We start from the raw sequence: 13,513 nt of genomic DNA, 5'->3' as shown, positions 1-13,513 counted from the left end.
TGCCAAAGTATATATACCTTTTGGGTACCTTAACATGGGCAAACAAACATGCTTTTTTGGACACAGAAAAAGTGATAAGTTTCTTGTCGATGTCACTGCCTTAAACCACAGTCCCATTTACTTCAATGGCAGCAGAGAAAACATGCTGAAAAGCACAGTGGCACTTTATACTGGCACATCTTCTCCAGAGACTACCCTTAAAAACATCATTTGGCTACGTTCACATGACATTTTTTCCTTCCTTATTATTATTTTCTGAAAATGACGTCCATTATTTCACGTTTTGGACCCCTATCATTACAATGACGGCTGTTGATTCATTATTCTAGTTCAGGTGGACAAATTGCCCTTTAGATTTGTCTTTAATGAAAAGTCCATTGAATTTAATACTAAAGACTGTAAAAGGACAGCAAAAAAAAGAAAAACTGTGTGAACAACTTAAAAAACAAAGTTTGTTAGCAAAAGACGTCTGCGAATCATTCTCATGATCATTATTTTGACTTCTGCACAAGCAACATTCGTCATTTAATACACTCTGTGCATAGGATGGCCGTTGTTCCAATAACTTGAAATGCATTCCATTGAAGCCAATTAAAATGTTGTAATAATGGATATAATTTAAAAAACAAAAAGCAGACGCCTTTTCATTTTTCCCCCTAAAACGTAGCCAAAGTCTGCAGATGGAGTGCTCTCAAATTTACATGCTACAATACAGAAACTATGTATGCTGATCTGCCATGTACATGATCCCTAACAGTGGAATGCTTTACTTAGGTGACACTGACATTATTTGCACAATGTTGGTCCTTGTAAAGTAAGACAGACGTCATTTTTACATAGTGTGAACCTAGCCAATAGGTGAAGCTACTCCAACCTGACTACAAATATATAAAATATTTATTATTTGCATCAAAAATCATCATGTGTAATAAGCTTTCTGTATTATCATACACAAAGATTGATCTGTCCTCAGAGGTTTACTCATAACAGCTGATGTTCACTGACTTTATGAAACTCCTTTATATGAAGCTAGTACAATAAATGTTATTCTTTCAACATGCCAATGTATTTATTGATTACTCTGGCCAAACATGTCTATGAGTGCAGCTTAGTTTATCTCTGATCTGTTTTAATGATGCTGTCCAGACTACAGGGACAAGAATGGTCTAGGTTGCTGTAGGAGGGAGCAGGCGGGGTCTGTCACTTACTGATGTACAAGTATTTGACTAGTGATTTTCAGACACACACATACCAGGAGAAGGGTCTGGATTGTTCATTTCATTCATGACTTCAGAGACACTTTAGAGGATTCCCAGCCTGATGTAATTCCAGACCACATCTCCCTAGCTGGAGAACAGTCATTACCTCACTACAGCTTCATTGCTTTACTTTATATACTGGGCTATAGTAAGGTAAGCTACCATTTATATGATTATTTTTCACTTATTTTTAGTATGTTTCATTGGACAATTCCTGCTAAACAATGGTTTTTGGTATTATAGAAAATTAAATACAAATAATTTACTTGTAAAAATAAATGTTTACATTGTTTTACTTGTCTTTATAATATTTTGTGCTCTCTTTCATATATATTGGACATATTATAGTGCATTATTATATTATATTGTGCTATGTTGATTAGTGGTTGTACATAGCACTGTATGAAAACCGTCTTTAGTTGTACTTAAAATACAACCCATAGAGTTAAATGACAATCTTAACCTAAGCATTTATTCTGATAAAAATAAATTGTGATTATTACCATTTGATTGATATCTGCACAACAGAGTATAAGGTTTTAGATTTTCTGTCTTAAAATGTTATAAAAAATGATCTTAATGAATAATGTTATAAAAATCTAAAAAATATCTAAGCAAACAAAACTAGCAATATATTTTTTTATTGTAGGACCTGCTTGGATATATAATTGTTTTATTTAGCTGAGCATACAAATAAAAACCTGTTCATTTCCCATTTATCATGGAGATCACACGGCACTATGTAAGACTGGCAGTAGTGGTATTCTGTGTTGTTGTAGTCTTTGGTGAAGAACATAGTCCTTCCCATCAACCATTATCTAATGAAGAGTTACCATTGCTGGGAAGTGTATCAACAACAGTAAAGACAAATAAAATGAAGACTTCAGACCTTGATCATTTCTCTAACCACAGCTTGACTGAAAATAAAAGTTATCAAGCTAGAAAGAGTAGAAGGTATCCAAGATGTGCTCATCAGCTCCAGATCAGAGACACTTTCAAATATATTAACACAGTGGTGTCATGCCTGATATTCATAGTTGGGATCATTGGGAACTCAACCCTGTTGAGAATAATCTCCAAAGACAAAAGTATGAAAAATAAGATCAACTTGCTGATTGCCAGCCTAGCCCTAGGAGATCTGCTTCATATCATCATTGATATACCAATCTCCATATATAAGGTAAGAACAACAAGACTAGGTAAGCTAACAACAACAACAACAAGACTGCTTTATCTCCTTTCTTCCATTGTTTGTTGAAACTAAGATTTGACTCTTTCTCATTCTGCCTTTTAAATAGGTCTATTTATATAAATAAGTCTTTCCCATCTTCATGATGTTTGCTGTCAGTATACAGATACCTGCTTTCCCTGATCTCAGCTGAGGAGTAGTTACTACTGTTTAGGCATTGTACAGTAAACTATATACACCAGGGACATGATACAGTTTAGGGCTGTTAAAATCCACAGAGCAGGGTGTTTGCTTCAAAGAAGATTGCTTTGATAAAAGTGGATAAAGTCATATCCACTAATTGGCTAAGAGAACGACTAAGTCTGTATGGGCTGTTTTCAGAAACGCAGAAAACACAGATTTGTGTATTTTTAATGCTTTCATTAGAAAACTATAGTAAAAAAAAAATCTCAAATGTTTGTGCAAGTAACAATTGGTCAACCTACACAACACCATTGATGAATTTCCTCTTTGAATATGGTAAAAGAAATGCAAAGTATAATAGAAAGAATTTGCACACTATGGTGATGAAGACCTTTAAAATCTTGAAAACAAGCCTAAGATATCCATCAAGTTGTGATTTTGCTGTTGCTTGCTGTTTACTACTATCACATCACTATGCACATGTCTGTACTATTCACACACTCAAAGGAACTCAAATATTCCATGAAAGAACTATGCCTGGAGTAAAACTGAACATCTGATTGATCAATCTGCTTTTCCAAAGGCAATAATTACATCAGCAACAAAACTAGAGATAGTGTCTTACAATTCAGAAAAACAAAATATTTCTATGTAGAAATAGTGGCAAGAACTGACAGACAAGTTACAGCTCATTCTAGTTATAGAGTGTTACAGAGTGTTTAATACATCCTCAGCTATACATTGTAACAGATATTTACCTAGAAAGTCTCTATGCTATGATTCTATAAAACTGCCATAATTCACTATATAATAAATGCATAGATTTGATCCCACTGACTTCTTACAAACAAACTCAATAGTCTTTGAAGCTTTTCTACTTGTTATGTTAGGTGTAAACTCCCTTAAGCACTCCATTAATTCATTCAACAAAACAATTCCAATCTTTTGAAGAAACGTTGAGCGATGGGTTCTAAGAGGAAGGAGGTAAATACTGTAAATATACCAAAACTGACACTGAGGTTAAATCAAAGAGGAAGCAATTTGTAATGTTAGACAAGTCATGCTCACTGCTAGCCATGGATCACATATTACATAACAGGATAACTAGTGTTAACTATGCATGACATGCCCATGTAAACAGTGATATATTATGTGTTCCTAAAGTGTCTCACTAATAATTTCAGTATTCAGCATCATTATTATGTGACTGTAGTTTATATATACAAACATGGTTAATTTATTGCCAAAGTATCTAGCTAAGATTGATGCATTACTGAGGTAATGATTCTAAAGAAGGTGAGTAATGTAGTATAAAGTCACAAAGTGGTCTTTTAATATAATGCATTCAAACAGGTCAAATTCCTTATTTATGAAAGTTTCGCCCAAGGCATACACCAGGGAGAAGGCGCAGATTCACGCCTTCTCCCTGGCATACACCTGCCATATCCCCCTGCTCACCTGATTGGCGGGCGGGGGTGCGTAGCAAGACGGGGAGGAGGCGTGGCGTGCATTTATCATGATTTACTCGCAGGCGTAAATCATGATCCAAATGTACACCTGCTAGAATCAGACGTAAATTTGGTACACCGGGCGCAGGATTGGGTGCCTGGCTGGGAAAAAAGGCGGGACCTAATTTAAGCTGGCGTACAAGTATGCCGGTCTTGATAAATCCCCCCAATTAGCGTGTCATAACAATTTGCTTGGATAACTGAAGACAGCGTCATAGTGTATTATACAAAATCACTGGGACCAGTGAAGAAAAAGTCCATATTATTAACTCACTGGGCACTGTAAACTCATTGTGTATAAGACTAAATCATTTGGAGCAGTGAAGACAGTGTCCGCCTTAATAACTTCCTGGGCTCTGTAAACTCATAATCGAAGAATTATCAAACTCCACCTCAGATTGTACCTTTTATTTTTCAAGGAATCTGTGCGGAATGAAAGAGGGAATCAGATTGGTTGCTAGGGGCAATTAAGACAATTCTACTCAATCACTTGGAGCAGTGAAAACAAAGTCGATATTATTAACTCAATGTAAAAGACTTCATGATGCTGAATTGATACTGTGTTTCCCCAAAAAATAAGACAGTGTCTTCCTGCTGTGCTCTCATATCTGTCTTCTACTGTATGCACCACTTGACTTTCTCAGTAATTCTTATTTCCAATGACGCTTAACTCAGTATATTCTTCCCTGCATCTGTCCGCTGAATCATGTGTGTCTAGAAGAGCCAACATCTGGGCAGGATGATCCCCTGAATCCTTTTCTTCCATACTCCTTTGCATTATTTATCTAAAATACCCTGTTGTGCTTCCCTCCACTTTCATAGAGCTCTTCATTAGCCTTCTATCCTCATCTTACAGTTTTTTTATCCTGCACCCTATACCTTAAATAACTTCCTCTTCCCCTCCAATGTTTCTTTACAAGATTTTTGTTTTTCTTTCTCATGAGTCGTGACACCACCTGCTGCTTCATATTTCACTTCATCTCCCCTCTTCCACTCCATTTTCTCTTGACATTGTTCGTGTTGCTTCCTATCTACACAATGTTGTCTCACATCTGTTTCACTAAATACTCTGCAATGTTTTATCACCTTGCCCCATGTCTTCTAAATGATACTGCTTCTGTGCTACCATAACCTTTGGCCCTTCATACAAGACAACTATTTCTCAAGTGACAATATGTTTCTGAGGAACAATTACTCTCTCTGTGACACTAATTGTTCTTTTCAGCATCACACAATTCACACTACCTTTTGATAAACGTTTGTCTTTTTGCTTTATGGATGCATAACCGATCAGACCCATATGTGTATGTCAGTTTGTGAATAGTCACTTTTTTCCATTTGTATATACAAAACCCAAAGATATTTTGATCTACTTTTTGATTTTGCCATGAATTGAAGTGAAAAAAAATTATACATACTCATAGATTTTATATCAGATTGCATCCATTATAAAATACCTGACTATTGTAGCTGTATTAAAGGGTATTTTCTTCTTTTAGAAATGACGCTCCCCCTCCCCCCCACCCCCAGAAAGCTGGCTGCAAAGCTGATTGCATAGCTTGTCACTTTTTCTAACTCTCCCCTGGAGAAAGTGTTTGATAAAAAAGCTTAACTTTGTTTGTTTGTTTTTAAATAAACTAGCATTGTATTGACCTCTGTGGGTGCTGTTTGTTCTACATACACTTCTATTTTTTATTTAAAGCGCTTATTGTGTTCTCAGGCTCAGTCACATGACCACTATGCCTGTGTTTTCTTTACTTCCTGTGATGTCCCATTCCCTTTGTGTTTCCTGCTCCTACCAGTGAGGGAACAGCAAGTCATCAGGTGGGCGGGGTTATGCATCTACATTCCTTTATCCCCACCCCTGTAGGAGGAGCTAACACCCAAGCCCAGTAGAAACTGCATCAGTAAGAGCAGCATGGCATGAAGGAGACCACAGCTATGTTGTGGAGGGCTCAGAGGTTAGCCATGTTGTGGAAGGCACTGAGATTAGCCATGTTATGGGGGGCACACAGGTTAGACATGTTGTAGGGCACAAAGATGTTAGCCATGTTGTGGGTGGCACAGAGGTTAGCCATGCTGTACAGGACAAAGAGGTTAGCCATGTTGTGGATAGCACAGAGGTTAGCCATGTTGTGGGTGGCACAGAGGTTAGCCATGTTGCTTTGCAGTGTTGGGTGTTCTGGGATAACAGCTACATGTATGTCCCCCAATGTCTGCATGCATTTTATCACACGCTTCAACACATTGTGAGCTCCATTGGGGACAGGGACCAAGATTAGTGACTACAATCTCTGTATAGCACTGCAGAATAGGTTGAAGCTATATAAATAAAGGAACAAAATTGTTATTATTGTACTGTACAAATCTACAGTGGCCAGGTGAGATGCTACTTCAAACCGTGTCAGTCACCATTCTATCTATTTCTTGCTGCGCTAAACTTGTAAAAGAATCCTAGCTCATTGTAACCTCACTTACCTGTAGGATGACTACTGTAGAGTACTTGTATACCAGGACTACAACTCCTAACATGTGCATGTGTGCTGGGGGTTGTAGTCCTACAACAGATAAAACATTCAAAAGTCTAGAAAAATACTTTATTTAATAATATAAGTAATTGGCAGACACTGAGCCACCATGCTGCTCAAAAGACACTTATAGTAATACAGACATTTCCCTGCTGATGGGTAGAGTGGGTGGAGCTAGATTCAGAAAAGAGGGTGTGGAGCTATAGGCTTGCAGAGCGGCTGACCCCTGTGACCTGGAAGTTCTTTATATAAACAAATACAAATCCAAAAAGCAGCAACAGAGGAGGATGCCGGGGAGACAGAGGCAAAAAAAGGGTTAGAGGATACAGGGACAGAAAATAAATTATTCCCTTTTCTAATAAGAAAAAAATGTTGGACAACCTCTTTATTTTAAAAACATAAATACATAAAAAGATTTATACATCATAATTCTCTCATTCCATTAAGAGATGAAGAACCAATATCTTTTATTTTTGGGCAATATTCATCTTGTTCACACAGTGGGAATTATATAAAAATCATCTTGTATTTATCTTAATTTACAATTTAAGTAGAAATCTCTAGAGTTTGTGTTTTACATCTGTTATTGTTCTGGCACACTGATGTAAGCTTCACTTATGCCAAATCAGATTAGGATTACACATGTCAGTTCCATGGCTATTTGCTGCATAATTCAATTTGAATGGAATGTGGTGTCTTGTCAGAGAATATTGCTTAAAACTTACTGACCCATACCAGCAATTCAATTCACTTGCTGATTTGATGGTCCGTCAGGGCCTAGAAATGTTTCTCAACCAACAGTTTAACAGTTTGCAAAACCAGAATTAGAAAACATTGAATGGGAGAATTACTTTTTACTAGAGATGAGCGAACTTTTCAAAAGTTCATTCCGACCAGACTTTCGGATTTTTTTTTAAAGTTTGGTTCGACCGGATTTTGGATTTCTTCACATTTAATAGTTTAAAGCGTCTATATGATACGGGGATTAGTGTATTTGATTGAATTTAGGGCTCTACATGTCAGTAACATCATTATCTTTTCAATATCTCAAAGTCAATTTTTTTTTTTAGACTTCAATATTCACCATTACAGGGTCTATGCATTAAACTCATCATTACAGGGTCTATGCAGGAAACTCATCATTACAGGGTCTATGCAGGAAATTCACCATTACAGGGTCTATGCAGGAAAAAGGTCACAAATGCAGTGAAGGAGCAGCAGTAGTCATTGGAGGCCAGTGGAGGTCCAGCAATAGTCATTTGAGGCCAGTACTGGAGCAGCAGTAGTCATTGGAGGCCAGTGGAGGTCCAGCAATAGTCATTTGAGGCCAGTACAGGAGCAGCAGTAGTCATTGGAGGCCAGTGGAGGTCCAGCAATAGTCATTTGAGGCCAGTACAGGAGCAGCAGTAGTGAACATGGAGGCCGCTCCTCTTAAAGCTATACAGACGGGACACAGGGGGTGGGCTAGTGCAACATCCCTGCTAATTGGAAGTGTTCTGGGCATCATGGGAAAGTGCTTTTCCCGCCTGGAACACTTCCTGCTTTCTAAAATGGTGGCTGCCATTTTAGAAAGCAAGAAAAAAAAATTGGAGCGGACTTCCAAAAATCCAAATCCGACCGGACTCGGACTTTTGGGAAAATCCGACCCGGATCCCATACCGGCCGAACCGGTTCGCTCATCTCTACTTTTTACCATGCACAAAACAGCATGTTAACAGATTTTTAACATCCAAGCAGCACTGAACCCTGCACAGACGTCTCAGAATGTCCTGCAGACTTGCAAGCTGTGAAGAGGATGCAGTGCTATACCAGCCCAGCAGACTCAACCCAACAAGAATACCACAGGATGGACCCACACTAGTCATAATTCATGTCATGTTCTAGCAAATTGTCATCACTTTCATGAATGGGAATATGATTTTAAGACACGTAAAGCTTTCTAGGTCACCTCTGATACTACAATATCAACATTTAAGGGGTTGTCTCATTTCTAGGGTCCTTTAACCAATGATTTCGGGCAACCACATTAAGAGAGAGTAGATTCCCACTACAAGGATAGACTTGGGCTAGATTTCAAAAGGTTTTCCATTTATAGATAGAAATCAAGTAATATTTAATTTCCCTACAGAGTTTCCATTAGCAGCTCATCACCTGCGGTAAGCCAGGATGGGCTTATTTTACAAAGTCATGTTATAACTGTAGATAATAAATGTTAAATGTTTTTTGCTAAATAATTTTTTTAATGGGTGCTGTCCCTTTAACAATCTTTTCTCGTGTTCTAGAGATGGGTCAATAGTTTTGATCAGAAGAATTTCCAGCAAGCACTTTAATATAGTAATATTTTGTAGATTATATTGAATATTAAAAAAAAAAAAAAAAAAAAACACCTACCTCAAGAATATTTGCTATAATAGGGCTACCTGCCCTAAAGCAACTTCACTATGAAGGCGGAGCTCTTCTCTCACAGGTTAGGTCACTGTCATTGGTTTTGTTTGTCTGAAGACCAGTTGGCACTCTAATTTTTTGGTGTGGGACACATCCCTGGACAGAAATACAACATAGTATAATAAAGCCATGATTGCCACTCACTTTAGCAGAATCCTCTTCTTTATTCAAGGAAGTAACATATAGCTACATAAAATAATACATGTGATGCTTTTATCCCTAAACTCAAACATATATACGCAATGAGAATTCCTTCATCATTAAATAGACAAACAAAACACAATAATGATGTGACAGTAATATAGTAACACATAAACAACACAGTATCCAATGATGTGTTTAGTAAAATTAGAAAGATAATTTGGAATTTTACCAAGGCCGGCGTATCACACACCAATCTTAAAGGAGAACTCCAGCAAACATTTTTATTAAACTATTGTATTTCCCCCCAAAAGTTATACAAATCACCAATATACACTTATTACGTGAAATGCACATAAAGTGTTTTATTCCCAGCACTTACTACTGCATCAAGGCTTCCCTTCCTGGATGAAATGGTGATGTCACGACCCAAGTCCCAGGGCTGTGCAGGCTGTGGCTGCTGGAGAGGATGATGGCAGAGGGACACTGAGGGACACAGGGCACTGGAGGGACACTGAGCATCCCCCTGCCATCATCCTCTCCAGCAGCCACAGCCCACACAGCTCTAGGAGTTGCGTCGTGACATCACTATTTTATCCAGGAAGTGAAGCCTTGATGCAGTAGTAAGTGCAGGGAAAAAAGTACTTTATAGGCATTTCATGTAATAAGTGTATATTGGTGATTTGTATAACTTTTGGGGGGGCAATACAATGCTCAAATAAAAATTTAACTCCCTACTCCCATTCATCTCGGCAGATTCATTGAGGGAGAAGTCCCACCAAAGTTAAAAATCTCAAGCAAGCAGGGGTGTGTGGGAACATAATGGAGAAAACATACTTACCTGTCCACATGCCCGCGTTTCACCAATGTCACCTGCGGCTCTCAGCCGCTGGATGTCATTCTCAGCCTGCAGCCAGGTATGTTACGTACCCAGCTCCTCCAGCTGCAACGTTACAGCCTGGCTGAGAGATTTCCCACTCAGCTAATCAGTGACTTCAGCGGTGTCTTACGTGAGTACATGACGTTGCAGCTGAAGGAGCTGCAGGACACCAACGACTGGCAGGAATGGATAAGTGATGCCAAGTAATCGGTAGGTCAGCAGTGTATAGGTAAATATGCTCTTTTTATTATGTTCCTGCACCCCCTTACCTGCACTTTAGGAGCAATGGAGGTTAGGTATAGATGTCTGGCTTGTTAAGTGACCCATTAGCACCTCACAATTATGTTGTGGGGGTGCCGATCAGACAGCTGTCAGTTGCAAATCCTGTCATTCAGCCCATTCAGTGCCGTAATCACATTACACTGCAGCACTGAAATGGTTAAAAGACTGCCACCGATGTCAGTGTCAGTTATTAGATCCAAGGGTCTGCTACACAGCTGATGTAAATAGCTGCATTGCTAACTGGAAGAGGTTAAAAAATGTGCTACTTTTCTCTGGTATGAAAAGATAAATATCCTCCAATAAGTTTTACTGCTGTTTCATAGGTATCTTTAGCTCCTTTTATGCAATGTGAAGAAATTGTGTTATTAGTATTTCATACAATAAAACTGAAGTTACATAGTCATGATTTAGACCCATGGGCTCTAATGTTTTACATTGCGGTAAATTGTTAGGATCAGTTCAATATTAGATCAGTATATTATACACTTCAGCAAAAAGACAAAGACAAAAAGTACATTGTAAAACAATTCCTAACATACATATTGTAGTCTCACCCTATTAATGTCACAATCTGCTGGTGAATATACTTGGAGTCTTAAATGTTTTATTGAGTGTTACTCAACAGGATAAAGGCTGGAAGTCATGAAATTTAACTGCTTAACATCAACACTGAGCAGCACAACAGTATTCTTAGTCCCCCCTATGACATGTCAGAGGCTTCTTATCCATCCAGCCTGTACTCTGCTTTGTACTGATGAGGGGCAATAGATGTGTGTAGCTGGGAATAGATGTGTGTATCTTCCTTTAAAAGAAAACTCTGGCTTGGATTAAATGACTAAATATAATTTTAAGGCTCTTTACTAGATCATATAACCAGGGTAGAAACCTATAGGCTATATTCACACAACATTGTTTTTTTTTTCTTTAAAGAACGTCTGCTGATTACAATGAAATCAGCACCCGTACTTTTCTGCAGCAGCAGCATTATATTAAATTTAATGCAGTCCCGCCCGCTGTGTTCCCACTTCGTTATTTTAACGTTCGATCTTTAAAATGGATGTTAAAATAATGAGCATGCCTATAATTCATGGACGCTGTTCACACAATGTAAAGTACGGCCGCCATAGTCAATGTTTAGTTGAATTGTTGACACACCAGACGGTGCTAGCATTTCAATTCAGTGTCTAGCAATGGACGGTGCTATGCAATGGACGGTGTTATTCTAACATAGCCATAGGTAAATATGAAGAGACATTTTTATTCTTGCTGGAGGAAAGCTAGTTTGAATACCTTTTTTTAGGAAGTATTGACTATTATGCTGCCCATACCCCTAAATGTTAACTGAAATAGGCAGTTCGCACTAATTTAGCCAACAATAATTAAGAAATTGTATGCAATGGACTGCTCATACCAGTAGACCCTTTTTTTCCAAAAATTTCATCAGTCAGGTCAGATTTTTTAGGGTGTTGTCAGGTGAACAAGCAAGTGAAACTGATTAATATATTGTATAAGTGTTAGGAACCGGACAGCAGGACAAGACAAGACAGTGAGCCCTAAGCTCAGCCCCGTCCACTGTCCTCTACCTACTTGCCACAATCCACCCTAAGATGGCGGCGAGCAACTGGGCGGCAGTCCCTGCACTGGCTAGGTGGAACACAAAGACAAGACAGACAGACAAAACACAATGAAGAATAGTCGACAGTCCGGGTCACAAAAATCGGGCAGCAAAAGTACAAAATCACAATCCAATAAGCAGAGTCAAAAAACAAGCAATATGGTCAGGGGCAGGCAGCTAGCAAGGATGGTCAGAACACAAGGCAGAAGGGTCTGAGAAACGACAGATAATAGCAGAACTCAAGCAGGCAGAGACTAAGTCAATAACCAGCAATGATATCCCAGACTGAGGAAGTTATATAGGAGGCCAGGGTTCTGATCCAGAACATAATTGGACCATCCCCCTGATCTCCAAGCACAGACAGCTGAGAACAAAACAGATCCACTGGCAGGAAGACCTGTCAGTCACAGCAGAACCAAAACACAGATTAACCCAGACATGGCCAGACAGAACTCAGCAGGTGAAGTCGGGTGTGTCTCTCAAGGTGAGCAAATAACCAGTGTTCACACACTACAAAACAAAACACAGAAACAGAATGCAAGAAAATCAGCGCCTTCTCGGCTGCACAGCACGAGCCGAGGGGCGCATAATGCTCCGCAAAGATACAGTCCTGACAATAAGGCTGGGTTCACTCTGCGTTTTTGCAGTCCATTTTATGAGGGGAAAAAAAAAGGATGAAAAATTGTGTGCAATCCGTTTGGATCATTTTTTCCTTTGACTTCCCCCCCCCCCCCTCCCAAAAAAGGGTCAAAATGGAATATGTTTTTTTTTTTTCTTTTGTGTACACAAAAACCTGGTTGACCATAATTTTGTGTATGTTAAAAGTAATCATTTAAAACCAGACTACAAAAAGGCAGTGTGAACCCAGCCTAAGCCCACTCTCCAGTGCTCATCTTAAAAAAAAAAAAAAAAAAAATTCCAACAAATCCAAAGAAGCTTGTCTTTAGTCTTTGTAAAGCTTGAGTAAAAACATCACTTTTTTGTACTTGTAAATGCAATACATTTTGAGGATTCGTTTGCACTATACTGGATGCTGTTGGACGCCTTAATTTGGATTGTTGGCGTGCATCCCTTGCTCTATTTGGCCTCCGTTGGACTAAGCTCCATGGTGCTATTGGACCTCATAATATTTTGACATATCAGGCAAACATGTCAAAAGATTTTATCAGTCGGGGTCTCAGTGTCTATACCATCACCAATCGCTAGATAAGAGAAGGGCTTTAATATATAGCTATTCTATAGAATCTGTCTCATGCAGTCTCCTGAGTCCGATTGAGCATGTAAACCGGGAAGGGAAGCATACACCTTTTGACTTGTCTTTGTGATATCTAAGAAGAAATAATAAAAGAGCATCCATAATGCAAATTCAAAATGTGCCCCTGGTGTAAAATGCAGATTTGCCTATTTTCCATGGTGCACACAGGGCGCATCCCCACCCACTCACAGGCAAAAGTACCTGGCAAGGCAGGGAGAAGGCGTTAAT

The 13,513-nt window shown here is 38.7% G+C and overlaps 1 protein-coding gene across 1 annotated transcript in view; it reads left to right on the top strand.

Moving 5' to 3' along the window:
• Window positions 1-1,262: 1,262 nt before the first annotated feature.
• EDNRB (endothelin receptor type B) overlaps window positions 1,263-13,513 on the top strand; it is a 29,556-nt gene continuing 17,305 nt past the window's right edge. Inside the window, exons 1-2 of the mRNA XM_069972332.1 lie at window positions 1,263-1,412; window positions 1,909-2,439. Of these exons, the coding sequence (XP_069828433.1) occupies window positions 1,981-2,439 (459 nt within the window). The 5' untranslated portion in view covers window positions 1,263-1,412; window positions 1,909-1,980. The remainder of the gene's footprint in view (window positions 1,413-1,908; window positions 2,440-13,513) is intronic.

Source organism: Dendropsophus ebraccatus, chromosome 5 (genome assembly GCF_027789765.1).
Source record: "Dendropsophus ebraccatus isolate aDenEbr1 chromosome 5, aDenEbr1.pat, whole genome shotgun sequence".
NCBI classification, from domain to species: domain Eukaryota; kingdom Metazoa; phylum Chordata; class Amphibia; order Anura; family Hylidae; genus Dendropsophus; species Dendropsophus ebraccatus.
Note: the sequence above shows the minus strand (reverse complement) of the source record. Positions and strands in the feature narration are given on the sequence as shown.